This window comes from Salarias fasciatus, chromosome 8 (assembly GCF_902148845.1).
Source record: "Salarias fasciatus chromosome 8, fSalaFa1.1, whole genome shotgun sequence".
Lineage (NCBI taxonomy): Eukaryota > Metazoa > Chordata > Actinopteri > Blenniiformes > Blenniidae > Salarias > Salarias fasciatus.
The window spans coordinates 11,959,523-11,985,416 of NC_043752.1; the positions used below are offsets into that span (position 1 = coordinate 11,959,523).

The following is a 25,894-nucleotide window of genomic DNA, read 5'->3' on the forward strand; positions in this document are numbered from 1 at the left end:
TGCAAAGTGACAGTCACGAAAGAGAACTCAAACATGCATATCTAAGGAGTTAAGTTGATACAGAGTGTTTGCCATCTTCAGATCTATTAATAACTTGGCAAAATTAAAGCAATCTGGCTTGCTTTAAAGAGAGATTACATCCAGACTGATGAAAAATGTTTTAATCTCACACAGGCAGCTCTGTCACTACACAGTGAAATGTATTCTATTAAGTAGTTTGATATCATTCTAAATACAAAACTAATGCTTAGTGTCAACTGAGGACAGAAAACACAGTCTGACCCCATCCAGCCTTCAGCATTCAAACGAGAAAGCTTGACACAACAATCACAGTTTAATCAGGACAAACAATAAACCTGAAATCATTATGGCCTCCTTGTGCAAGGGATCAAGTCCTGAAACTGAATTTCAGAATTTTGTGAAGCGACTGCACAGTTACAGAGGGTAGGGCGTCTGGATATGAAAATGAGACCGCGTACGCTCATTTAGGTGGCCAACATTTACCCGCTGGTCGTTTAAAACTCAACTAACGAAGCAAGTGCAAACAGAGGCAATAACAAAACCTATTAGCATTTCTCTGAAATTAGAGAGATTGAGGGAGCGGGAACAATGCCAGAGCCATAACAAAAAGAGGAATTACAATGAGGGAACTGTGCTCTGAAAGCCAATGTGCACCCTGTGACGAATTGCACATGAAAACAAGCTGGCTTCTCAAGAGAACCCCATCAAACATGGGATAAGACGGAAAAAAATGATCACTCAAGAATATCTGATGATTATTTTCACCTGTGTTGGAAACTGCCATTTATTTACTTACTTAACACTGAAAGTTGGTTAAAATCTAACACACAGCTAGAAGTGTGGCCACTGCAAGCCTTTACAAGTTTCCCGATATAACTCGAGCATCACTCACCTCTCTGCAGAAGCTGACGATGTTCTCCCAGAGCTCCTTGGCCTCGCCCTCATCGTTCCGCCGACGTGCCTCGACATGCATGCTCTCCCTCCTCTTCAGAGGTTTAACCACCTTGCGAAGGGTGAGGTACTGCTGTGGTGTGTGGCACGCTGCACAGTTCTTGGCCTTGATGTCATTGAGCAGCGTACATGCGGGGCAGCTCCACTGGCCCACCTTCTCCTGAAGGCTGGATGAAGACGAGGCTCCAGACGAGGAGGAGGCGGGAGGGTAGCCCCGGGCCGGCTTTCTCGTTTTATGACCTGAGGAAGATGAGGAGGAGGAGGAGGAGGGCGTACAGGAGCAAGATGCAGGGCCTGGCCCCACGGGGAGGCCACAGTGTGTACAAAGACGGGGCAAGGGCACTGGCTGCTCTTGAAAGCCATGCAGTTTGGAAGAACCGCAGGCGGAGCACTTGGGTGCGCCCGTGGGGTTGCGCAGGGTGCACTTGGAGCAGGCCCAGGTGCTGAAGTCCGGGCTGGAGGGGCTGGCCGGAGTAAATCGTACCGTCTCACAGCCAACCAGGTCAATGAGGTCAGCACCGACACGCGACGACCGGCAGGCCTCGCACTTCGACGAGCCTCCTTGGTTGGGCAAGGAGCAGCTAGGGCACTTCCAGGTAGGGGCTCCTGAGGAGGCAACGGGAAGGTGAGGGGTCAGCGGGTGGGGGTCTTCTTCCTCCAAGATACTGAGGCGCTTGCTGGGGTACGAAGGTTCCTGGGGTTGGGCGTGTTTAGGCTTGGCTGGCCGCTGCGGGCCGGGCTGTGGGGGCACACTGGTTGTTGACGGCGAAGTGGGGCTGGGGGTGTTGGTGCCTTGGTTTGGTGGGCGCCCGGGGGGTGGCACCTCTCTCCTGCTGCGGGGCACAGGATTGTTTTGGAGAGAAGAGAAAGAAGCAAAGGGGGAGGAGAGGGCCTGTGGCGGGACATGAGGAGGTTCTTGTGGGTCACAGGGAGGGGCCGGAGGAGAGTCATCTGTTAGGTCGATGAGCAGCGGGGTGGACCCACTTGTATGAACGGGAAAACCTGACACAGGTGTACGGACCTCAGGCACAACCAGGGCCTCGGGGGGGATTTTAGGCAAAGACAGTTTTCTGGGTCCACCGCAGGCTGAGCATGAGAGCGCCACGGGGGTGTTGTGAAGCGTGCAACGAGGACAAGCCCAGCCGGAGCGCAGCACCTCCAAACCACACACATCTCCGTTACTCTCAGACCGCCGTAAAACCTCCTCCTTGGTGGGATGCTGCCCGTGGGGCTCAAGCAGAACCGTGGGGATGAGGGTAGGCGTGGGGCTTTCTGTGGAAGCGGGGGCGAGGCCATTGGCAGTAGCGGCGATGGTTGTGGTAGGGGGCGTGTGAGTGGCGGGGGACGGGCCGAAGCCACAGACCGAGCAGGCTCCCGATCCCTGGGGGTTGTTGAGCGTACAGCGGGGGCAGGCCCAACGGTGCTCCTCGGTGCTGCTCAGTCGCAAGATCTGGTTAAGATCCGGTTTCTGTCGCGGCGCTTCGCAGATGGAACAGCGGGGCGCCGCACCGGCATTTAGGAAGGTGCAGCGTCCACATGACCACTCACTGCCTCGCACTGCTGCTGCCATGGAGCCCGGGGAGTGAGAATGGCTGGAAAACAGTAAACAGTGAGTCAGGACAAATTCAACCAGCAAATCAGCTTTAAAACGTTTTGCTGTTAATGTTTGATGAAAACAGCTAACCATCAATCACACAACTAAAGAATCACTTAAGTTATTTCAGACACAAACATATGGAGTAATATTTTAATGAACTTTCTATGCAGCAGAGAAAGAGAATAGAGAGAAGCAAGACAGAATCAGTCAAACTGAAAATGGGAAACTATGAACGAGCCACAGAAAGAATGCATGCTTCCAGTAAACTGATTATCTGCAGGAAGAGAGGACAGCGGAAACATCAGCGAGACTGCGGGCGGACAAGAGACAGTCAGAATTAGAAAAGAAAAATAGAGTGTGAGAGGCAAAGATTAGCCAGTGCAGGGGGAAAAAAATCAAATCTCCCTCCTGGGGGCACTGAGGGCAGTAAATCCATACACAATGGCCACCTGATTAGAGCCAGGGAGACAGCACAGAAAGGAGGAGTCAGAGGAGAGGAGAGGAGAGGAGAGGAGAGGAGAGGAGAGGAGAGGAGGGTCAGCGTCGCCTGAGTCCCCCTGACTGACACTTATTAGAGTGGAAGAAACACACGGGATCTCTTCCACTTCATATTAGCACCTCTTGCCTCTCAGTGAATGTTAATGCAGGGGAGACGGGAGCAACTTAAGGTCACGTCACTCCCGTGCCCAAATGAATTACAATCGGACGGGTGCATTAATGCCACGAAAAACCCATAACTTTGGCACATTTTTATGGTAAATCATGTGCTCTCCTGGTTTCAAGGTGATTTAAGCCCCATTAATATCAATACATTTAACAGAGCTCTGTGGGAACAGTGTAAACACTGCAGAGAAAAATGCATCCATCTTTTTAAGCTTCTCTGATGATTTTCCCCTCCCTGCCTGCGCATAAAGACCGAAAGCAGCCTGTTACTGTGGATTGACCTGTATGTACAAATCATTGTGTGTGCCTGCAGCTCAGTCAATCTGACTTATTGATGGTGGGTATATTAGGGCTTTTCGAGGGGAAAGCTGCGCAGTCGGACACTTCCTACTGCACGGCGGGGGTTTGGACAGGCACAGCCCAGAGGGACTGACATGGCTGCTGTACGGACAAGCCCATAAATGTCACTGTCACTCAGGCTGCTCATGTGTGAACAGCAACACAGAGAAGGTAATATGGGAACTTCAGTGTGGTGCAGAGCAAGGTGCTAAGAGCGAGGAAGCTGCAGTGGTTTTTTTTTTTTTCTGCATTGATCCCAGAAGCAGGCATGTTTGCTGTGAAGTGACTGGAGCTCACAGATCCGGTCTCAATAATCATCCTTTTTTACTTCTTGGTTGTAGGACTGCGCTCACATCTAAGACTGCTTTGACAAAGCCTTTTGTGGGGAGGGTTTCTGTAAAATTTATACACTCCCACAGGAAACTGTTTTCTCAGAAAAAAAAAAAAAAACAACATATTTTGATAATCCTTTGTTGTTTTCACATTACAGCATGCAGAAAAACAATCTCACGGTCCATGTGACAATTTACTGCCACTGAAGTATACAGTGACTGTTGGTTGGAGAGTCTCGGTCCTGCCCTTCCCCTCTGCGGCACCGAGCATCCTGGCCAGCTAACTGCTCTTAGTTCAACTCCATTAAACCCTTTCAAATCAGGCGAATCCTCAGAACCCAAGGGAACCTCTTACAGACGACCTCTTGTCCCCAGCATGCTGTCCTTTTCCTCCTGTCATCTCCAAAGAGGAAAATGAGAGCAGGGAGGTGCACCAGCGTGCCTCTTTTGTTGTTGTCGAGTGTGTGGGTCCTTGCTGTTGGGTTGTGTGCGCTTGTGCGACTATATTTATCCCCAGCTATAGTGTAGCCGCTTGCTTTATTGTCTACCTACATTTGTGCAGTCTGTGTGTGTCCTCTGGCCTGGGGCAACAAAAGTATAGAAGCAGAAGTCCCAGTGCTTTATGTCAGGAGCCATTAGCACTGCATTCATTCTCTTGAGCTGAAGTCAGCACTCTGGCAAAAAGCAAGGCCCCACAGAGTGAGGAGGACACTCAGCCTTGCAGTGATAATAAGAGAAACAAGGAGGAAATCACTGTTTCCATAAACACAGGCGGAGGTTGAGAATCGGATGCTTAGCACAATGTTATATTTCTGCGTTTTGTGCAAGGTAAAAAGCTAGAATAAATTCTCCCAGTTGATGCGCTTAAAAAAGGTCTGACTTTGTATTTGTTTAATTAAGTTAATTCAGTTAATTAATACAGACATCAGTGAGATATATGAATTGGGTTCACAACATCCTTAAACTGACTGAGACATTTTTTTAGGTTTATTTCTTTTGTTATGAGCTCAGATTAATAGCACACTTCCTATACGCTCAGCAGTTCAGCTAAAAGCTATCGGATCTCGTGCTACCTTTGGTGGCACATGTTCACACGATGTTTCGCCTCTCTGAAGACCCGCCTACCTCAGAGGTCGCAAGCAGCAATGACAACTACAACAACAAGTGTCAACACCTCACATTTGATGACAGGTTCTACCCGGTGGCCTTTTTTTAAGAACTGTCAGGCAGTTTTTGTTGTTGTTGTTTTTTTTTCTTCTTATCTCCAGTACAAGAGCAAAGTCATGGTGTCAACCACATGGAGACTTTGTCAAACCACTTGATCGAGTTCTCACTGAAGCACAATCTTCACACGTTCATTATGTTCCTGTCTGCAGCAGATGCTGAAAGAGCTTTTTTTAATAAAGTGAACAGCCTCAAGAAATCTTTTAACATCTACCGTAATTATCTTACTATGATCGGTACAAGCAATACACCTATCAAATGTCGGCAACGCATGATGAACGACTGAAGTCGCAACTGCCTCTCTAAATTAAGAGGACACAGACAGTTGCTTCATGAACACACACACATACACACACCTTTTTATAAACGGTACACATCTGCACCAAAGGATGAGCCACTACACCATGTGATCCCTGGACTGTACATAAAAGGTACATTCAGTGTACATGTACCACACACACACATACAAGAGTGTGCATAAAGCCATACACACACACACACACACACACACTTCAACACATGCACACACCTTTTGTCCTTGGCCTTGTGTTCAGTGGAGCTGCTCTAAAAGTGCCCACTTCAGCTCCTCGGTTCCTCAGTGTCGCAGACCTGGGCACACAGCCAGTAACTTCCAGGGTCGGGAGACAGGCGGGGAGAGAGAGAGAGTACAAGAGACACCTCACCCCTGAAACCCTGTCTTTTCGCCTGTAGGCCCTCAATGGAATCTGCAGTGCTTTTTTTTAAACTACCAGCTTTTGGCTGAAGATTGTCACTCGACAGGAAGAGCATGAATTACCCCTGGCCTACTTTTCAACATCGCACCAGGTATAACACAACTGTACAGTTTCAGCAGACTCCTCCTAAAACAGTAAGGTCTGAAAGCAATAGCAAAAAAACAAAACAAAACGAAAAAACCCTCCAATACCAGAGGAACAAAGTTAATTTACCTCCACAACTTAAATGTCTAGGAGGAGGCCTCGGGGACTTGGAGAAAATGGGAAATACAACAAGCATATTTGAAAGGTACAGAATGTGCTGAATTGGACACGTTATGGGTCAGTCAGGGTTTAAGCAATGCCTGAATAGCACTGATGAAAGTATATAGGCCAATTTTAAATTCATTCAATATAAACTACTTACTGTAGTGGGGGATCAACTCAGCGAAATGGAACCAGCTTCTAGGAACCTCGCTGTGACACATTCGGTCATTTTGATGAACAAGTGAAAATTTCTTTCTTACTCTTTTTTTTTCCCTCAAGTCTTCACAACAGTTGCACTGATGAAACATACTATAGAAACTACACTACAAAATGCTTAAAGACCCTTGAACCACTGCTAGGTGTTGAGATTTTTTTTTTATATCTTTCTTGAATGAGCGATGTTGGACTTTGTGAATTATTTGACAGTACTTTATAATTTGAATTTGGGCGTCCATCATCAAGCTACTCTTGAAATCACTTTTCTCAAAATCATCTAAATGTAACAAATTGAAGCGAATTAAAGTCAACTCTACTTTCTCAACCATATAATGGTGCATAAGATGTTAACAAGTGAGAAAACATATCGTGCCTCAATTCTAAGGTGAAATATCAAATCATGACAAAATGTCAAACCTTAATTTTTTTCCATTAGCAATTCAAGCATTCATCTTGCGGTCTAATGAATGAATTGTGACATTCAAAGCAGTGAGAATAAGAAAAAAAAAAAAAAAAAGCCAGTCAGCTCTTCAGAGATTTTATATGACAGATGGCCTGTCAGTCAGCGAACAGCGAGTGTCACACAGAATCTCCCTGACAGTTTATCTTGCGACGAGCTGCGCTTTAGGAAAGTTGCAAAACACAAGGTTCCTCAAAGTCTGCACGATAAACACGAGCAACTACACACAGACCCTTGATCTCCACAAACTGTTTGCTCTATATTTTAGTCGTGCGTTCGCCCGCCAACTAGTAACAATTATCAAGTGTACACAAACATGTTGTGCTTATCTGAGAGCAACACATTGAGTCATCTCTCCAGTATGAAAACAGACCTGGGAGGGAACTGAAACTCTGCGACTTGCTGCTTGTACTTATTACAAGTGGGAGTGTGTGGCTCATACTGCTGAAAGCCACATATCAAAAAGCTGCAGGCTAAGCAGCAACGAAAAGGTTCAAGTAGAGACATCTTCCTTAATCTTTCCTAAACAGCTCCAGCCTCAGTTCAGAGCGTGTTACTTGTTAATAATCTATTGAACCCATATCGCACTGGGTCAAGCCTTACTCATCTCTCTGATAGGGAGGATTGTAGCTACTGGATGGACTGCTTCAAAGTCCACTGAATACAAGGAAACACTGTGAGAGAATAAGGTTTCTAGGACATACAAAAAAACAAATTAGAAAAGGTTATGGCTTCAATGTTGTACTTGATTGAAATGTTAGAGTCCCCTTGAGTGATATCGCTTCAATTGAAACTATTGTAAACGATAAAAACGGTCACTTCTTTGGAGACATTTACAAAAGTGGGACAAATATGAGGTCATGTCAACAAAACCTGATCAGGTTATTGAGTCAGAGTAAAACACGTACTGTATGTTCTTCTGAAGAAACTCCGTTTCAGTATCCCAGGAATTCAGTTTTAATGAGAATGCCTGAGAAGAGCGCTGTTGTTTGAGTCAGAGCTGGGCGGAGTTAGCATGTTCTTCCTGTGTGCATGTGAGTGTGTGACTGCCCGTCTCTTTCTCGCTGTATTTATCCTGTGGTTGACTCGTAAAATACGAGATCTTCAACTGAAGAGGACAGACAGCCAGAAGGACAGACGAGCAGAAGACGAAGTGCTCGCGGCCTTCGGGTGTCAACACGCAGAAACAACACTTACAGACAGTTATACTTACTACTTTTTTAATAAATGAAACTTCTCAATTAAAAAAAAGGGTACAAACGCTGGATTTGCATATTAATATAACTAAAGCCTACTTGAAGACTCTCCTTTCTTAATTCACTTTCACCACTGAAATTAAAAGGCCTCCAGCATTTCATCCAGTCCAGTGCACTGTTCTGACCCACGCGCCTTTATTTCTTACAGCTACGACTGCAGACCGGAACGGGATGCCAGCTGAATAGTGATAGTTGTTTAACAGCAAGAAGCTGTTCGTTAACAAAGGAGACGTATCAGCAGTTGATATGGTGTTGATAAGGGAAAACGCAAAAAGAGAAATAATTGTGGAAGCGATCTGCTGGATGAGGACACACACAAACACACACACACACAAATCTCCCGCGATGAGGATTAGATCAGCACTTTTGCACACTTGAGAAATCCAACTGAGAACTTATTCTACCCCTCCAGTAATGAATGCTATCTGTCTGTAACAGCATCGCTGACAAACGCCTCTGTTTTTCACTTCAATGAGGATTCTTTTTTTCTCACTTGCAAGATCTGAACACCATTTGTATTTAATAATAATTTGTCATTACCAGGCCGTCTTTTCAGGGGGACGTCAGTGAGTCAGGGTATGACTACTAACAGTAGGAGCTTATTTCTACCTGCCAGGTAACACGTACTGGAATGAATATGAGTCATTTATTCAGCTTTGAAAGGTTCAGAATTTGGAGCAGTGCGACTGATTGCTTCTTATCTGTTGAGTATCAAGAGCCCAGCCTTTAGCGGGAAATAAGGCGCGTCTTCTCAGACAACAAAACTTTGGTAACACTGAAAACCTTTGTCACACGGCGGAAGATAGCTGGGAAGGGTGTAATAAAATGGCAGTAAATTAAAAGAGTTGCTGGTGTCGTGAAACTCTACTCAGACAAAAGCTAACTTGAGGCTGAGAGTTTCCTCCAAAAGGCACAACTGGAGTTTTACACTTTGAGCAGCTTAGAAAAATGAACACATATTTTGCTGTTAGGAAAAGAGGATATTATGATTGAGTAAAAACAAGGATTATGTTGTGTAAATGTTCACAACAATTACACTGAGTGATATTTTACATGAGATCAACTGCTTTTGCTTTGCTATTACATAAAAATTCAATCCTGTTGCCATTGGTTTTAGGAGAACGTCACTCAGACGATGACATTTAGTCGCCACCTCATAATCCGTAGCTATAGTTAAAGGTCTGACTGACCAATCAATGCTGCCAAAAAAAAAGACTAGTTCCGAAAATGCAAATAAAAGTCAAAAAGGACAAAAGCAGCAGAAACAATATCAACAGCCTCTGACCTGGAGCTGTGCCCTCTGTGAATATTTTACGACCTCTGCTCATTTTTGACGGGACAATCTGTCAGTGGTGGAGACAGCCCCAGACATTTGAATCTTTAAACAGAGGAAACTGTCTGACTGGGTTTCGGCATACATCAGTGGTGCAGAGCGAAGCCAGAGCAGGCGGGAAGCTTGGCAGGAAGCTCCAGAGGCAGAGGGGAGGAAAGGGAAGAGACGGCCGGGGCGCAGCGCCGTGCTAATCTGGAGTTCCAGCGGGCACCGGCACCTCGAGGGCAGCGGCTCTGCTGACACAGCGATGCTTTCAGGCAAAGAGGAACATCTCCGGCAGCGCAGACAGCACAATGTGGAGTTTTCCTGGTTACCATGATGCTAAGGCTGTGCGTCCTCACTCAATGGCTGCATCCTTAAAAAGCTCACCGATAGAGTCACAGCAGTGCAAGTTGGCTGTCGCATTTCAAAAGATCCTTCCAGTGTAAGATGTGTTGTGCATTTATGATTTTGGAATAGCTGTTGAACATTGCTCCAATAGAGCGATTAAATGTACGGTAAAATATTTCCTGACACAGCCTACAGGCTACCTTGTTTTAATCTTATACATGAACATTCTGTCAAACTAGGCTTGATTAGCAGGAAATCTGCAGTCTTAAGTCAGAAAGTGAAGTAGGTTTGAGTCATGAGACATAAAGCAGCCCGAGACGATTTTCTGACAGAAACTCGCCTCATTTGTAACTACTGCTTTAAGCTTCAGCTCCCAACAACCAACAGAAAAGTAGGAGAAAGTTAAATGACTATCAGATTGACGCATCAAGACAATACAAATACCGGCCCACATCAACATTTATTACCAAACTGCAGAACGACTGCTCCATTCTTTCGCTTTATCGTTTATATTTTGACAGCATTTGAGGAATGATGATGAAAACACTGATATTCTTTCAGCATCCATTGTAGGTGTTGTTGGTTCAGTTTCAGTGGAGTGACATTATGCATCCAAACCTACTCTCATATCTACATTCATAAAATCGCAGTTGGTAGGAGTTTTAAGTCACCTGCACAGCTCCACACAAATTCTATATGGTGGAGGGAGGACTGTGGGTGGTTTTGATCACAAATGTTGTAAGAAAGCTATCATTTAAGAAAAAAAAAACCCTGAATTGCAGATAAATGGTTTATGCTTTATTCTCCAAATATATCACAATACACCTGCGTGTCATTAGCGCATTGCTCAGAGTAATCAGTAGCAAAGAACTGCACATTCTACTAACCATGTTCACTCATCTTAACTGAGCAGCTAACAATAAAGTAAAATCCACGATGAAGAATCAAAAATTCTTATAACCTGTCAGGTCGACCTGACAACCTGGACTCCATGATGAAACAGAAAAAGGCTGAAAACCCTCTGCAGACTGAAGCGTCTCATTTTTGGAGCCGCTTTCCCCGGTCTTCACAGCCTTCAAAGGCCGTGCGATTGTCGGGCACATCCTCCAAACGATGCAGCTCCTGAATTGGGACACAGCTTAATATAAACCCTTGATGGTAGACCAGTGAAAACCACTCCCCGCCGCGATTCTCGGGCTCACTGGCTTCTATCTGACATCGCTAAACATTCGCAAGCTGAGATGGTATTTCTCCAATGGTGTAATCTGCCAACGCGGCTTTCTTTCTGTGTATGAGACTGCCAGGTTACCATGTGTGGTCTTATCTATGGCCCGATGGAATTAGGTTACTGAACATATGCTACAGATTTCCATAGCAACAAGAGCGGGGAATTCTGGAATCATGTCAGTTGCAGTGCCAACAGACATTTCTTTCTTTCCCTTTTTTTTTCTTTTTTTTTTTTTCTTTTGCTGCATCATTGCACTATCCTCCAAAGAAAGCCACGCTGTGAGACAAAGCCTGCCAGCCAAATCTATTCGGGAGGCTTGTGGACTGTCCTGACGCGGCCCTGTCTTCATCAGACAGGCAACAGCCAGGGAGTAATTCAGACATAAACGCAGCCAGTGACCATGCTTGTTGAGCCCAAGTGGACCAGTTTTAATCCAATTAAAGGGAGAAGAGCCAGTGGAATGGAGCTGCGATAAACGCCGTCATCCATCATGCTGGGCCAGTGGAGACACTGGGATCGACTCCTGAGAGAGCGCACACAGGATGCTCAAGGCCAAGTGCGGCAAAACACATGCTTGTTGGTGAAAAGAAGAAAATAAAGCCAAGTACTATTGTTATGGAACTGCAATGAGCAGCTGCTGTTCGTAAAAACTGAGAGTAGTCAGAGAGTAAAGGTTTGAAACTGGAGTTCACGCCACACAAAATCCAAGTGAGATAAAAGATCCGAAATCTCTTTAAAATCATGCTTGTTTTTGTCTAACGAGACATTATTCTTCAGCAGACAAATCCAATGTTTGCTTCAAGGTTTTTGCACTCCAATTACCCTAATAAGGAATTATAATGAGATTTTGCAAGGGTTCTGTAAGGGTTAATATAAGGAATCAGTACTAACTGAGATCATTTACACTTTTGATCATGGCTGACATGAATGAAGACACTTTTTCAAAGTCACAATTCAGATTTGTTAAAACACATTATGTCTGAATCCCATTCGCTTGCTCCTTTTTTTTTTTTTAAAGAAGAGAATGGTTGTTAGTTTTTACAAGATCATCAGTCAGTCAGAAACAAACTTTAGTTTCAAACTTGACAAAGATCTTTATGGTTAGGATTCTTTAAGTTATTTATTCAAAGAGAGGCGAGGAACGGACTTTGTAATTTTACAGCTCTCATATGCACTTTACAGAAACAATCACACCAATGGCGGCAGATTCCGTGTAACTTGACATTTAGTGTTTTCCCGAAGGACACAAGGAAACTGTCACCATCGAACTTACCAACATGGGGCGGCTGCGGCTCAGACGGTGGTTGCAGGTTTAATCCTAAATTATTATGTTAACATCAGTCTTTTAGTTATCGACAGGACACTTGCTACAAGGGATTCGGGTGTGGTTATTGTTTTCCAGGAATTCCAGAATAAAAGTGTGGTAAATTGTTTTGATACAGTAACAGTTATCAGAAGTATTTTATTTCCATATTAAGAAAAAGAAAAATCTAGGTACTGTTGCACCAAGAAAATCCACTTAGCTGCAAGATGATGGCACTAGCATTTGCTGAATTCAAGCATGCTTACTTATATTAAGGAAATCATTTTTACAGCAAGGCATCAGCAATTTCTTTCAGTCTCGCCTGACTAGTTTTAATAGAACCGAGGTTCTGACGCAAGATCCTTGAATTTTTTTTTTTTTTTTTGTAAATCTTATTTTGTTATCAGTTAATTTTGCTTACTAAAAAGTAAAACTATTACAATATATCACTTTTTTTATTTCCAAAAGTGGCACTTGTACAGCAGGTCTTTGTCTATGGAGAGGACTGTTATGACTAGTGAACCTTCGTAGACCAGGGACAGATTCAATGCACACAAACAGTTCCTGAAGTCAATGGGTCGCTGCCAGATGAAAACAAATTGAAATTACCCAAGGACAAGAATGTTCATGCACTCTTCAAGCTTAAAAAAAAACAAAAAAAAACAAAGGCAAGAAAAACAAAAAGCAGACAGGAAATGTTCATAAGACAAGATAGTGAAGTGTAAGAGGGCGACCAGAGTTGAGCAAGGCTCATAGAGTTTTGTTGTTTCTATATTTCATGCTCTGTCACAGCTCTGCAAAGCTTGCCTAACACTGTTAGTATCATGCAGTAGTGTGTGCGTGTGCAGGCTGCGATGGGTGTGAATTAAATGAGGAAGCGATGGTGAGTGCGGGTGGATGAGAGGGCACGTTCCAAGTGCCGTTGCACAGCCTTTCTAAAACATCTATTGTCACAGTGTGTAAGAGTGTGTCCATCTTTGCCCTGCAGTTTGACAGAAACACAACCTAATACGTTTGTATTTGTGTGCTCTGCTGACTGAGAGTGGCGATTGAATACTTAGAGGGAAAGAGATACACAAACTGCATAACCACTATGAGTTATGTTTGAGTTTCATTCATGAATTGAGCTTCGGATGATGGAACTGTGCTTCGAGATAAGCTAAAACCCGTCCTGTCTACATTTTAAAGTCTGAGGGGGAAGAAGCAGCGATAGCCATGACAGCTTTAACTGTTAAATGTGGGGCAACTGCGAGGAGAGCATTGAGAGCGGTGGGCAGGATTGAAGAAAAGATGAAAGCCCAACTGGAGGCCGATGTTGAATAAATAATGACATCCATTGTGGGGAAATGTGATCGGGCTCTCTGAAAATCAATAACTAACAACCAGACCATGATGCCCTGAGTGACTCAGCAGCAACTTCAATACACTACAGGCGGTCGATATCAACTGCCTGTTTTCGTTCCTGGAGACCCCCCTCAATAAAAAACAAACAAAACAACAACAACAAAAAAAAAAAAACCTCATGGAAAACTGGAAAGGCTTCTAAACACGTTTCTGTCAGGGTGGCTGAGAAGATCATCTTTTGGAAGAAAGTCAGTCAAAAGCTGCAGGATGAGCTGCGCATTTAAAGCTTCTTACAAACTACTGCCTTTCACTCTGCTGACAGTGATTCAGAAGGCAACGATTGGAACAATGGATTACGGCGTTGCAGTCTCTCCAGCAGATACAGTACTTTTTTTTTTTTTCCCTTCCAAGCAGTCGATAATGAGAAACACGGTCAATCTGGATAACACTGCTCTTCCACAAATAGTTCGCGCTGTTGGACATAAACGGCTCTCAAGTGCATGGCTACTAAGGGTTCAATAGAAAAGTTTGTGGTTCGAAAAACCCTCAATAGTGGACGTTATGTTCAGAAAACTCTCAACAGTGTCACAGATTTGGTTTGAAGGGAACGAGATGCTGACTGGATTATGTGTACAACATTGACAGATCTCCTCACTGAATACTCGACAATTTCAACATGAACACACGGTCACTCTCTGGTGATGAGCTCCAATTTGAGAGGCTGAGGGACATTCCTCATCTGTTTTTTTCCTGACTGAATTGAATTGAATTCTCTTGTAAAATCTATTGGTAGATGACACAAAAAAAGCAGTGGCCAAAAATCAGTCTAGCGTAACATCCACAAAAATGAGCATGGAGTTGAAATAATTACAGTTTAAAAAAACTGTCTTTGTACAAGGCCAATTGAATTAATTGTGCGTGTGAATTTGCTTTATTGGCTGATGAGTGTATGTACATTCAGCCGGCATTACTGAGTACTCAGCTCTATTATTAAGATTTCACAAAAGCCCAGTAACAGGGAAGACAGCAAACCCTATATTCTAATTACCCTTGGGCTGGTTTTCATCGGGCTCACAGGGGTCAGAGCGGTCTGTCTGTCCAGGCAATCCACTCGCCGATGTCTAAATTGTAGCACACACGGCACAGTGGAGCTATGAGGAGGTGGGATTTTGATTTACAAATCCGGCTTAGCCAGATTTTGGGTGCATCATAGAAAAAAAAAAAAAACATCAAAATGCAGGCTTTGATTAGATAAGCTTTGATGAAACAGTGGGGTTGATCTGTGGCTGCGAGGTTACCGAATCCTCAGTGAGCGCTTCAAAAAGATTGTGAGAGCAGAGGTGGTGAACATCTGAAACAATGTAGATAAACGGCGTCACTTCATAGCGAGACGTGTGCATGGGTCTCGCAGCAAATCCAAAGAAGAAAACCAGCAGAAGACAAAACGATGCCTCGCTGTGTGCTTACACTCGCACCGCTAAATGGCAGCGCTCATGCGTAACGCGATCCTCCCGAGCCAGGCCGGACCTGGCCCGAGTTCACTCAACTGTTAGATGTGCTGGCACCCGGCGGGTCATGCGGCGCCGGCTCTTACCTGCGCTCTCGGTGAGGCAGAGGGGGCTGCTGCTGCCGTGTGATAAAGGTCGTACCCCACACCGGACTGCTGTGGCTGTTCCTAAGCCAGCCCACGGGGGGCGAGGACGGGTAGGGGGTGCTGCGAAAGCCATGGTCCGACTCGGTCTCAGCGGTGAGGGATGAGGCTGAGCTCCCCATCACCACGCCGATAGGAAAATTAGTCTCTGAATGCGCTCCGATAAGGAGATCAGTTTGTTTTGTTGTGTTTCCCTCGAGAACAAGAGCTGACAAGGAATCCACCGTTGCAGTCAGTCACAATGAGACATCCTGTTTTTAGAGAAATGAAGCTGTTTGGGCTGCAGCAAGAAGCCTTGTCGGGTGTTTTTCTCCACTGTAACCTTCAAGATGAGAACTTTTAAGGTTGGAGTTGGAAGAATCTGTCTGAAGCTGCTCAAAAAAACAAAAACAAAACACAAACACAGACCAACGGGGAATCAAAGATAAAGGTCCTCAAATGATGAGTGTAACTTGCAGGTGGCCAAGTATGCAGATGAGGGTTGGATATACAGTGTGTGCAGGAAGTTCTCAATTCAAACAGTAATTTGAGGCACGGAGAGCTGATTCCAGTGGAGCAGTTGGTCCCCGAGAGGGGAAAAATACAATTTTCTCAGAACAAACGTTTGTAATACTCTCTCTTATCAATTTGAAGCTTGTAACACTCTGCACCACGTCTTCCTTAGTGTCACTCAGAATTCTGAGACAGTTCTTTCTGACACATCTCCCCAGCCTGTGCAGTCTCATGCCAGGCTCCCTTTCCTTTCGCACATTCTCGGCAAAAGAAATGTCGAGTACGTGAATCCATCCACTGTCTTTTCGCGTCGCAGTCACCAAACAGTCCAGCCCTGGAAAATATGAGGTTCAAGAAATACCCATCCAGGACATCACTAAGTCGTCACGCTCCTTGGAGACAGATTAATACTGGCACTGGTTTTTTTCTCTGGAATAAAAGTCACAGAAAATATGTCCATGGAGTTATTTACAACATGAGCACAGGAGGATTTCAATGCATTGCATTTCAAGGGAGGGGTGTTGGCAAAAATGCAACTATGCTAATATCCAAGTCTCCTCTTTCAGACATCCAGGCGAACTAACAGCTGCTGCGGAGGTTTTACCAGTAACACAGCCCAGCTGCATTGGTCCCACTGGGCGAAACTTCTTGTCCTGGAGCCTAATTCACACATCAGGTCATCTCTGCTGCTCAGAGAATTAGAGATTTCCACATGAATAAAAGCAGCGCTGATCCAACATAAAAACCTTTGACACAGAGAGGTGTTTGTGGGCAGTTTTACAGCTTCTTTTAACTTGGAAATGGTTGAAAAGTCTGCTTCAGCTTGTGAGAAATATCCAAGAAAACACCCGGGGGGAACGTTCCGTTTCAGGATGCGGTGATCAGGAGGCTGTTCAGGGAGAGACGGCTTCGTTCGGGTGTGATTCCAGCGCCGAGGCCGGTCGACTTCATCAACTTGCGCTTGGATTTATGCGGACTCGCCCGCCTGTCACGGCAAGTCCGTACAGGCGGAGCAGCTGAAGGAGCCGCCGCTGTCAGCACGGGGAGGCTGCATTCTCACGCATCTCGACGAGAACCTTCACTTCAGAGACGCCAAAAGTCGAAGCACAAGGCGATATTTCCTGGTTTTTCCTCGGGTTGCGAACCGATTCCGAATCACATGGGGTCAGATTCTGTCCGCCTCACATGATAATCGATCACTGACTTCCTATTGCCTGAAACAACGGCACCGCAACAACACACACACAATAAAAAGCATGTACTTGTTTCAGAAATGATGATCCGCGAGCACGGAGAGGCCAGGAGGAGAGCTGTGCGGGAGGCGGCTCGGGGAGGCTTCACTCAGGCGCACATTTCACCATCTTCCGCCGGCTCCGGTCGTGCCTGCCTGCCTGCCTGCCTGCGTTCATCTCATATTCCCAGCGTTTGGCGTGTGGACGCGCAGCCCTGTTGTCTTACATGAGGAGACACCATCGCTCCGGTCCCGCTGTCGTCCTGGATGTGGGATCGCTGGGAGCGCAAACCTTCCCCGCATCTCACGCTGCCTGCGCGTCCGGGTCCACCACAGCCTCGCTATCTGCCGCGATTCTCCGGGTGTACATATTTTCCATCTTTTTTTTTTTTCCCCTTTTTTTTTTTTTTTTAATTCTCCCACACTGATAGCCTGCGCGCAGCGGACGAGGATGCAATCTCCTCCAGCGGATTACTGGAGTGTCAGCAGAGCGCAGGCGCACTGGGCTGGAGCCGAGCACAGGAGAGCTGGAAGGCTGCGTTCAAGAGATTTAAATAAACCCAAATACAGTCCCTGCCTGATGAGGTCTCACTCATTAATGTGCACGGAGTAAACAAACAAACAAAAGAAATTCATTCCAGCATACAAAACACAGCGGTTCACCATGCACTGCCTGTTTTTTTTTCTGTTTTCTATTACATCCCTGGGAAATTCTACTAATTTTACCCATTGTTATAGGTAATTCTGACAAGAGGTGGCACCGGAAGGGTTAAGTAGAAGACAGTGGTGACTGCAACACTCATCACTGCTCAACTGTCTCTGCACATTACTGAGATAAGCCTTCAAACTTTCCCTCTCCTCTCTTCCACTTCATGTAACTTTACTGACCTCATTCCCGATCGCCAGTTCCAGCAATGAATTCTGAGCTCGCCAACAATATAAGCGCACATGACTCCAGACCGTGAACAGCCTAAAACCACAGGGTTCTCTCTGTCCCTTTGAAGCCCCGTGGGCTGCAGGTTGATTATTAGTCATCTTTAAAATCCCAGAGTCCTGTCATCTACCTGAAGGTATACTTAACCAGATGCTGCCCTGTGATCTTCATACAAAGCTCCATGTGTGCCTCCTTTGAGTGTGTTGACTCTCTGAGCACTTAGTGTAAACTCAACTTTCAGGTCATAAAAAAGGATTTACTATTTTTTATTTTATACTCATTAAAATGTAATGTAATTTGTATTAAATGTTAATCTGAGCAAAGTATGTTTGATCATTTATACCAGGAAAACTAAATGCCATGTGATGCATTACTGGCTGGATTATGATGAAGGGTTGTTGTGAACTGAAGTCAACTCAATGCTTCATTTGCCTAAGTACAAAACCAAACAAACTATGATGAACATCCCAGACATACAAATTGCTTTTAGTATTACAGCGAGTGCACCTGATCTGAGATAGCACTGAACACTTTCCCACACTTTAAATCAAGTCAGAGATACAGTACTTAATCAAAGCGCAGAGGCAAAACACAACAGTGATTTTATGATTATGGGAAGTTCAAAACAGAAGTGATATCAGCTGTCCTACTTTTGATGATTCGTCAGAGCCGCACCCAAACAACCCCTATGCAAATGTACAACACAAGAACTTCATCTGTGTTTGTTTTGTAAGGAATGTAAATACACCAGGAAGTTACCAAATATGGTTACTTGCCCGTCAAAGGGTTAAGATCGAAACTAGTAATTCCAGTAATCTTCTCCTAACAATTCCAGACAACAGTGTGCAGTTAGTAACATGGTTGTTAATGCTTGTAGCCTCATAAAATCCTTCACTTTTGCATTTGAATTTCTATGACAAAGGTTGCATTAGTAAAGCACAGATTGTAGCTCTGGGACAGAAAGAGCTCATCTAATGTACAACTAAAAGAGAATAAAGACCGCAAGAACAACATGCACTCTGGATACTGCACCCTTTTGTTAAGAGTGCACCTGTCCAGGAACCACCTGTCCCTCTGCAAGTCAGCACCCAGAAACAAGGCAGCTGACACAGTCAGTGCCAGAGGGAGGGATTGGATTTCATTTCTGCTCTCCGGGGACAGACTGGGGGAAGAGGGGGAACGGGAGGATGTGAGCTGATTTCACGGTACATTGTAAGTTGTCATCTCGACACCACCCCAAATGTCCTCACTGTCACATGCTCTCTGATTTCTTCCCTCCCAGTGGACGCTATCATAGCAAAACAAAGTACGTAGTAGATGGCTTTCAACAAGATCACCATAAAGCAAATCCTAGACAGACATAGTACCCAGAAGACTTTGTGATTTCCCCAATAATCCATAGTCCTAATCAAACATTTAATCAGACTGTTGTAAATGGAAGCCTGAGGTCACATATAATTAACCCAGCTGAGGTGTCCGTGAGCAGGTTGGTGTTTATTATGTCTAAATGCTGGTTAATCGGCCTGACCTGTGACCCCAACCAAGCTCCCATAAACAGCCAGGAATAGAGAAGCCTGCTCTAACTGTGTTATCTTGATCAGGACATGAAAGAAACGGGGTGAAAATGCCTGTTATATAAAATCACAGATCACATAATCAATCTATTTGTGGACAATCGGTAAGCCTGTGAGCCCTGTCACTAACACGAACATTAGCTACAGTGTGACCAGATGAGTACTCCGAACAATCCCATTGAGACGAGGACACCGGGAGCCTTGTAAACAAAGACATTCATTCAGTCATTCGGTCGACATTACCGGCCCGCCGGGCCGCCGGTTTCTTCATAAAGTCTGCGCACAAACTCATGATTCTTACCTCAATTCGGAGGGAGAGGGGATATTCCTGCTTTTTTGGTCGGCTTTGGGTTAACTTTTCACAGCCATGGAAACGATAAGTTCTCCCCGGGTTTCACTTTCGGTTGTCCTAAGGTCTCCACGGCTTCAGCTCAGCGCCGTCCGCGGCCGTCGCATGTTTCAGACAGTCGTGTTGAAGCCGTCGATGAACGATTTGTTCTCACTCCGTCAGGTATTAATGATACTGATGCCACCGCCACCGCGGAGGTTTACCTCAAACAGCCCAGGAAGGAAGGGGAATCTCCAAGGAGCAAACACAGAGCGAGCGTACGACGGAAGCGCAGCGACCGCTTCGCGGCAGTGCGTAACCGCACGCAACTGACGTAGAGTGTGTTGAAGAATCCCAGAAAAGGTGACTACATTTCCCAGGTTCCACGCGGAACCTTCAACAAGGATATCCGGGTATATTTGACGTCAACACATTCAACAAACATTAGCAGGAAAATGTTTGAAAATTAACGATAAAATGTTTAAAATAAACAATTAACACTTGTTAGCAAACATTAACAACAAAATATTTGAATTTCATATTCAAAAGACAACGAAAAAATTTCAACTAAAATATATCAAACATTAACAGTAAAATTATTCAACTGTTTGAGAGCCTTTTTTCCCGACGGAAAATGATAGGTGATTGATTCAGATGTTTTTCGCATCATTTTGTCTATTGCAGGGTGGATTTTACTTGATCTTCTATTTATGAATTATAATTTCATCAAACTACTTGCTTAGAATTCAGCAAACCCCCCATCCCTACCTTGTAAAAATCATTTGAAATCATCAATCAATTTCATTAATAATTTTGCATTATGTATCAAATGGGAAAGCAAGTGATATGAAAAAAGTGTAATATTTGTATGAATCAAATTATTTCCATAAACTATGGTGTGTATTCTTCTCTCCTACAACATATTATTGTTTGTCTGTATCATTCATCTAAATGTTCACTAATTATACATGCAATTAATTTCCACCTGAAGCTCTTTGAACCGCCTGGTACAATTTTATGGAGGTTTCATATCGACCCGTTAATAGCAGTCTACTACCATCTAGTGGTAGAAGTTCATTATGCCCCTTAATCTACTGAAACAGACATTTTTATGTCAAATGCTCATGCCATCTGCCAGAGTCATTAAATATTGGAGCTTTATTTAAATATTTAAAGACTGGATGTTCTTCATTCAATATTGATAGGCTTCTGTTGGCTACACTGGTATTAGAAACTGCAGCTGGAGACAGAATGTTTATTAGTATCAGCACTAGAAGGCGAGTTTGTTGACATTTTGGATGGAGACCTCACATGCAGAGGTGAAATCAAGTAAACAGGAGCAATATTGGAACTTACAGGTCGTCTTTTTTCCCAGAAAAAAAGTGTTATTGCTTTATTGACCATTTTTGACTTTATGACTTACAGGTGTATTGATATGTCTTATCTTTTTTTAGATTTTTCAAGTTAAATTGCATCATAAAATGAATCATCTAGTCATTTTAGCTCATATATAACACATTTGTCATGCTTTAGCAGTCAATTTACACACAAAAGTGATGGTTGACATGCACGGTGCTTCCATCTGCCTGCATCCCACCACCTATCTTTTGTACAGCTTTGTCTAATTTAAGGTCTGATTCGGCTACAGCTATGACTGAATGGCATATCTCTGAAGTTGCTATTCCTTCATAAGGAAAACACAGGAACAGATAAACACATCTTCAGGCTATTTGGAGTTGCCAATTACTCTCAAACTTGTTTTTGATGTGTGTCTTCAGATTGGTGATTATTCCAAAGCACACTATCTACTATTTCTCACTTACATCCAGTAGTGATTGCAATGTGCTGTTGATTTGATGATATTGTACCTCTGTCTGTATTGCAGTCTTCAGATTGACATTAGGGAATATCTAAGGTGTTGTTCCTGAGATTCAGTAACAATTTAGTAAGAGCTTGCCCTTCTCTGACTGTGTTGCAAGTCTTATCTGATGATTCCTGAACATTTTGAGTAAACCCAACATTGCAATAGACTTGAGATCTTAAATACAGCTGATGATCCATGTTTTTACTTTTAGCACTTCATACATTCAGATGTCTTCCACACAGTTTAACCTGGGTATTGTCTAACAAAGAGGAAACATGGTGAAGCAGATAACCTGTCACAGTCACACATGAAACATGGAGCACAGGGAAAACATGCAAACTTCACATAGAAGGCCAAACCCAATCTTTACTCAGGACATTCTCAAGAAGGGACTAATCACTACCACAATGCAACCTCATGCAATAGAAATCCCAGTTAAATATCTCTGTATTGACTGCTTTCATATGCATTTGCTTTAATGGAATTTACAGTAAATCAGATTTATTTAAGCCATTAAGAATATGAGATTAATTCCCAAATCTTGTGACTGAGAATTCTTTTATTCGACCCTTTTTTTGTACAAATAATTATTGTATTCCACTCATGATTGTCTTGTTCATTAATCTGTGCTGTATGGTGTTTCTGTTCAACTCCAGTGAAATTTAAATTTCCTTCGAATGAAGAGAAGCATGTGAAACATCCAGTGGGCCTGGATTACCTCTGTTAATGCTGGTGTCACCCGGGTTGTTTGAACTGAGAAAGTTCAAAGGATTACTCCAATATCAGCTCAGTTCTGTAATGAAATTGCACGTCCAAGTTATAAGACCCATAACCGTCTCATTAGGATAATTGCCATGTCTGAAATCAATCATCACAATTGCCTTTAACGAGGCTGCGGAAAATACAACAAAGCAAGGTGACAATTAAGAGTTTGAAACGCGTTGCTTGGGTGATGACATGGGAATTACACCACTGCAGGCTTATAATGAAGGCTCGCAAAATAAATACAATGTAAATCTAAGTGACGTGCTAGAAAATCACAGGGGAGGAAAAGACAGGGTGTCAGCCGATAGGGATCTTGAAGTTTCCTTGGATCTCAGTGATTTATCTTCTGGGCAGAGCGAGGCGGAGCGAAGCATCCTCTGATGGAAGCGGCGGTGGGCTGAGAGAGTCTGGGCGGAGAAAACTCCCGCTGGACGCTGTTCCTCTCACGCCGTGTGGCGTTCGGGCTCACGCAGCCTTCCCACAGGATATACACAAGCGCTCCTTAAAACTTTTCCTCTCATTTGGAGCGTCTAAACCTGAGCAGCGTGCGCCACAGAGCAAAACTCGGAAATACGCGTCAAGAAGTGGAATAATTTCCTCGTGGAGGAGGTATGGATGAATTCTGTACACCATTTTTTTTTTAATATAGTTGTGCACTTGTTCCTTCCGAGGAATTTGAGTTTCAGCGAGTGTATCTCCGCGTTTTTCACTCTCGACCTTTTCAGGAACTTGCTAGCGAGTTAACTTTTGGTGGGTGTATTGTTTTCAAAGGCCAGAGTCGGTGCGTACACACTGTTGTCATGACAATGCTCGGGAAACCCAGCGCGAGGCACGCTGAGACACAAAAGACACCAGCGTCAGGCTCCAGCTCTGCTCCAAGAGGCGAAAACTGCACCTTAAAGTTCACCCGACGGCTCAAACAAGCCGCAAGAGCAGGCTCTGCTGCCACCTTTTACCTATCTTCATATTAGAGAAGCAGATGCAGCTTTACCGCGCTGAGTGCAAAAGGACGAGGGACGAAAAGTTAATGGTGCGTTCAGGAGTAACTGGGAAGTGGGAAAGGTCCAACTTCCAAGTGGGAAAATGAATTCAATGAATTTTGTTGAAACTGGGAACGTTTCTGAGTGGCACCACTCACCTCGACCGCATGCCCTAATTATTTACCCTGTAGTAAGTCAGTATTTTCAGTTATTCTGAAAACATCTACACTTTGGCTTGTGAAGACTTGAAAACTGTTAAAATTTAATGGAGCGTTCAAGAGGAACACTGGAAATGGGACATGACTGAACGCCGTCAAACTGGGAACTTTCCTATTCCCTAATTATATACAGACCATTCTACAATTAAAGTAATAATAGCTACACTTTGGTTGAATTAGTAACTGGGAAATGGTACATGTCCCATCAAACTGTCAACTTTAGTATTTCCTAATTATTTACGACCCATTCACTAATCATACTATAATTAAAGTGAATATATCAACACTCCACGAGCCAAACATACATAATTAATGACCCATATAAATAATAATTGATCATTTTGAGTATCTCTTGATATGCCTACGTAAACACAATGACGCAAATGTCACCTTCCATGATGGATGTTGATGGGGTTTTTTTTTGGTCATATGCTGCATTCTTAAGTAATTGTGAAGAAGAAAAGTCTCACTTTGCCGTGTTAAAAAAAAGTATTATACTTTGAATTTCAGTAGCTTTTTAGAGCTAGAACACATGAAGATGACATCACCCAGAAAATGTGCTTGTTTGTCTATGAGCTAATTGCATTTTTTAAAGATGTACACTATTAAAAAATAAATTAAATGCAGCCTTGTCTGCCTAGTCGCTTAAATCTTAGGTACCGGTATTTTCACACATGCAGAAACAATGTTTATTAGCTTTAGTGACCTTACACCATTATTTCGTCCATGTGCTGTCTTACATGGGTGTTGATAACAGTCACTCAATTGGGAAACGGAACATCACCAATAAATAATACTCAAAGTTCCCAGTTGATGAATGCACCATAAGGTGTGTCCTGTGTTTATGTGAGATAAATTGTGACCCTGCTACTCAGGAAAGGGATGCTTTTAGTCGGCTCTTTGCTGTTTTATGGCCAACACACATGTGGAAATGACCGACTTCCACAATAGAGAGTGAGCAACACAATTGTCTTAGGGGAAAAGGAAAAAGATGTGTGTGTGGGTGGGGGGCTGACAGTTCCATGAGGTACACAGAGAAAAAGTGTGTCACTGTACGTGTGCATGTGTGTAGACTTGGTAGGAAAATGGGATCAGGGTCACATTACAGGGTCACGGACGCATGTGAGGACAGGACAAGGCCGCTTTCTGGCTATATTTGTGCCGCTGCTGTAGATGTTTGTAAGCACATGCAGTACGGAGACAGAGCAACTCAGGAGCTGGAGGCATGAATGAAGCCTGTGACAAGCAGGATAAGCTCTTCCCTCCGATGACTCATGATTACACTTGTTTACAGGCTTGTGCAAGGGAAGTTTTCACAACTCCAGGCGCTTACAGATGACAGACTTGTGGAACACTGCCACACTTTATATTAAATGCAGTGTCAGCAAAATATTTAATGATGTATTTTTGCTTCTGATACTCTAAGTAGTATTTTAAAACCGTAGTTCTTTAAATATTGATGAAAGGTTACTGAATTTTTGATGAGCTGAGACCTTTTATTATGGGATCTCTCGTTTTATTTCAGACAGAGTGAGCTGGATCAGACTGAAGAACAGAAAGCATTAACTATCTAATGACTGTTTTACTAGACTTTTAAATAACTGCGATTTTCAAAAACCTAAGCGACCACACTAGGCTAAGGCTAGAAAGCTACAATTGAGTACAGTTGAAATCAGTTGAGCAGGTGTGAGTTAATTTTAAGAAATCTGAACTATTCAAATCTGCGCTTAGTCTAACTAGTGCGTACAATACTTCATTTTGTGCAATGGTTGTCTTAGAATAGTGGCGTCAAACATACAGTTCCAGATACAGCCCAGCTTCATCTTGAATAGACAGAACAGGTAAATAGTCTCATAATAACTTTCAAATTTAAATTCAAGGTTTTGTTTGTTATAGCACAAGGTATATGTCATGAAAATGTTTATGTATTTGCAAAACCAAATTATTATGACTGAAAATACCTACAATCCCATCATAAATGCTATTTCATTGAGACCCTCTGGTGCAAATTGTCAAAAAACAAAACAAAAACCCTCTTTTGTAGCTGTTGCATTATGGATGCTTTTATGAAATCAGCATGAGATTGAGACTAATCCTAGTCTGTGGCTTGCCTGATGGCATCACCAATATCTCAGCTTGGCTCTCAGTTTTGTGTTGTGTCTGCCACCCTCAAGAAATTTCTAAAAAGAAAACAATGTCTTCTTTGAAATGTTTTCAATTTGTTTGGTGGTTTGGGGGGCCGGCTCGGAGCCTCTTGCGGGCTGCATTTGGCCCATAGGC

The 25,894-nt window shown here is 43.7% G+C and overlaps 2 protein-coding genes across 4 annotated transcripts in view; one reads left to right on the forward strand and one right to left on the reverse strand.

Moving 5' to 3' along the window:
• Positions 1–20,023, reverse strand: part of capn15 (calpain 15) — a 41,638-nt gene extending 21,615 nt beyond the window's left edge. The window contains exons 1-2 of one of the 3 annotated variants that reach the window (XM_030097648.1): positions 15,172–15,350; positions 914–2,564 (exon numbers count right to left, since the gene is read on the reverse strand). In XM_030097648.1, coding sequence (XP_029953508.1) covers positions 914–2,564; positions 15,172–15,350 — 1,830 coding nt within the window. Of the gene's footprint in view, positions 1–913; positions 2,565–5,656; positions 5,867–15,171; positions 15,351–19,760 lie in introns of those variants that run through there. The other 2 variants (XM_030097649.1, XM_030097650.1) reach the window with 2 other exon arrangements.
• A 2,951-nt stretch (positions 20,024–22,974) lies between these two features.
• ankfn1b (ankyrin repeat and fibronectin type III domain containing 1b) overlaps positions 22,975–25,894 on the forward strand; it is a 126,549-nt gene continuing 123,629 nt past the window's right edge. Inside the window, exon 1 of the mRNA XM_030098889.1 lies at positions 22,975–23,025. The gene's annotated coding sequence lies outside the window, so the exon portion shown is untranslated. The remainder of the gene's footprint in view (positions 23,026–25,894) is intronic.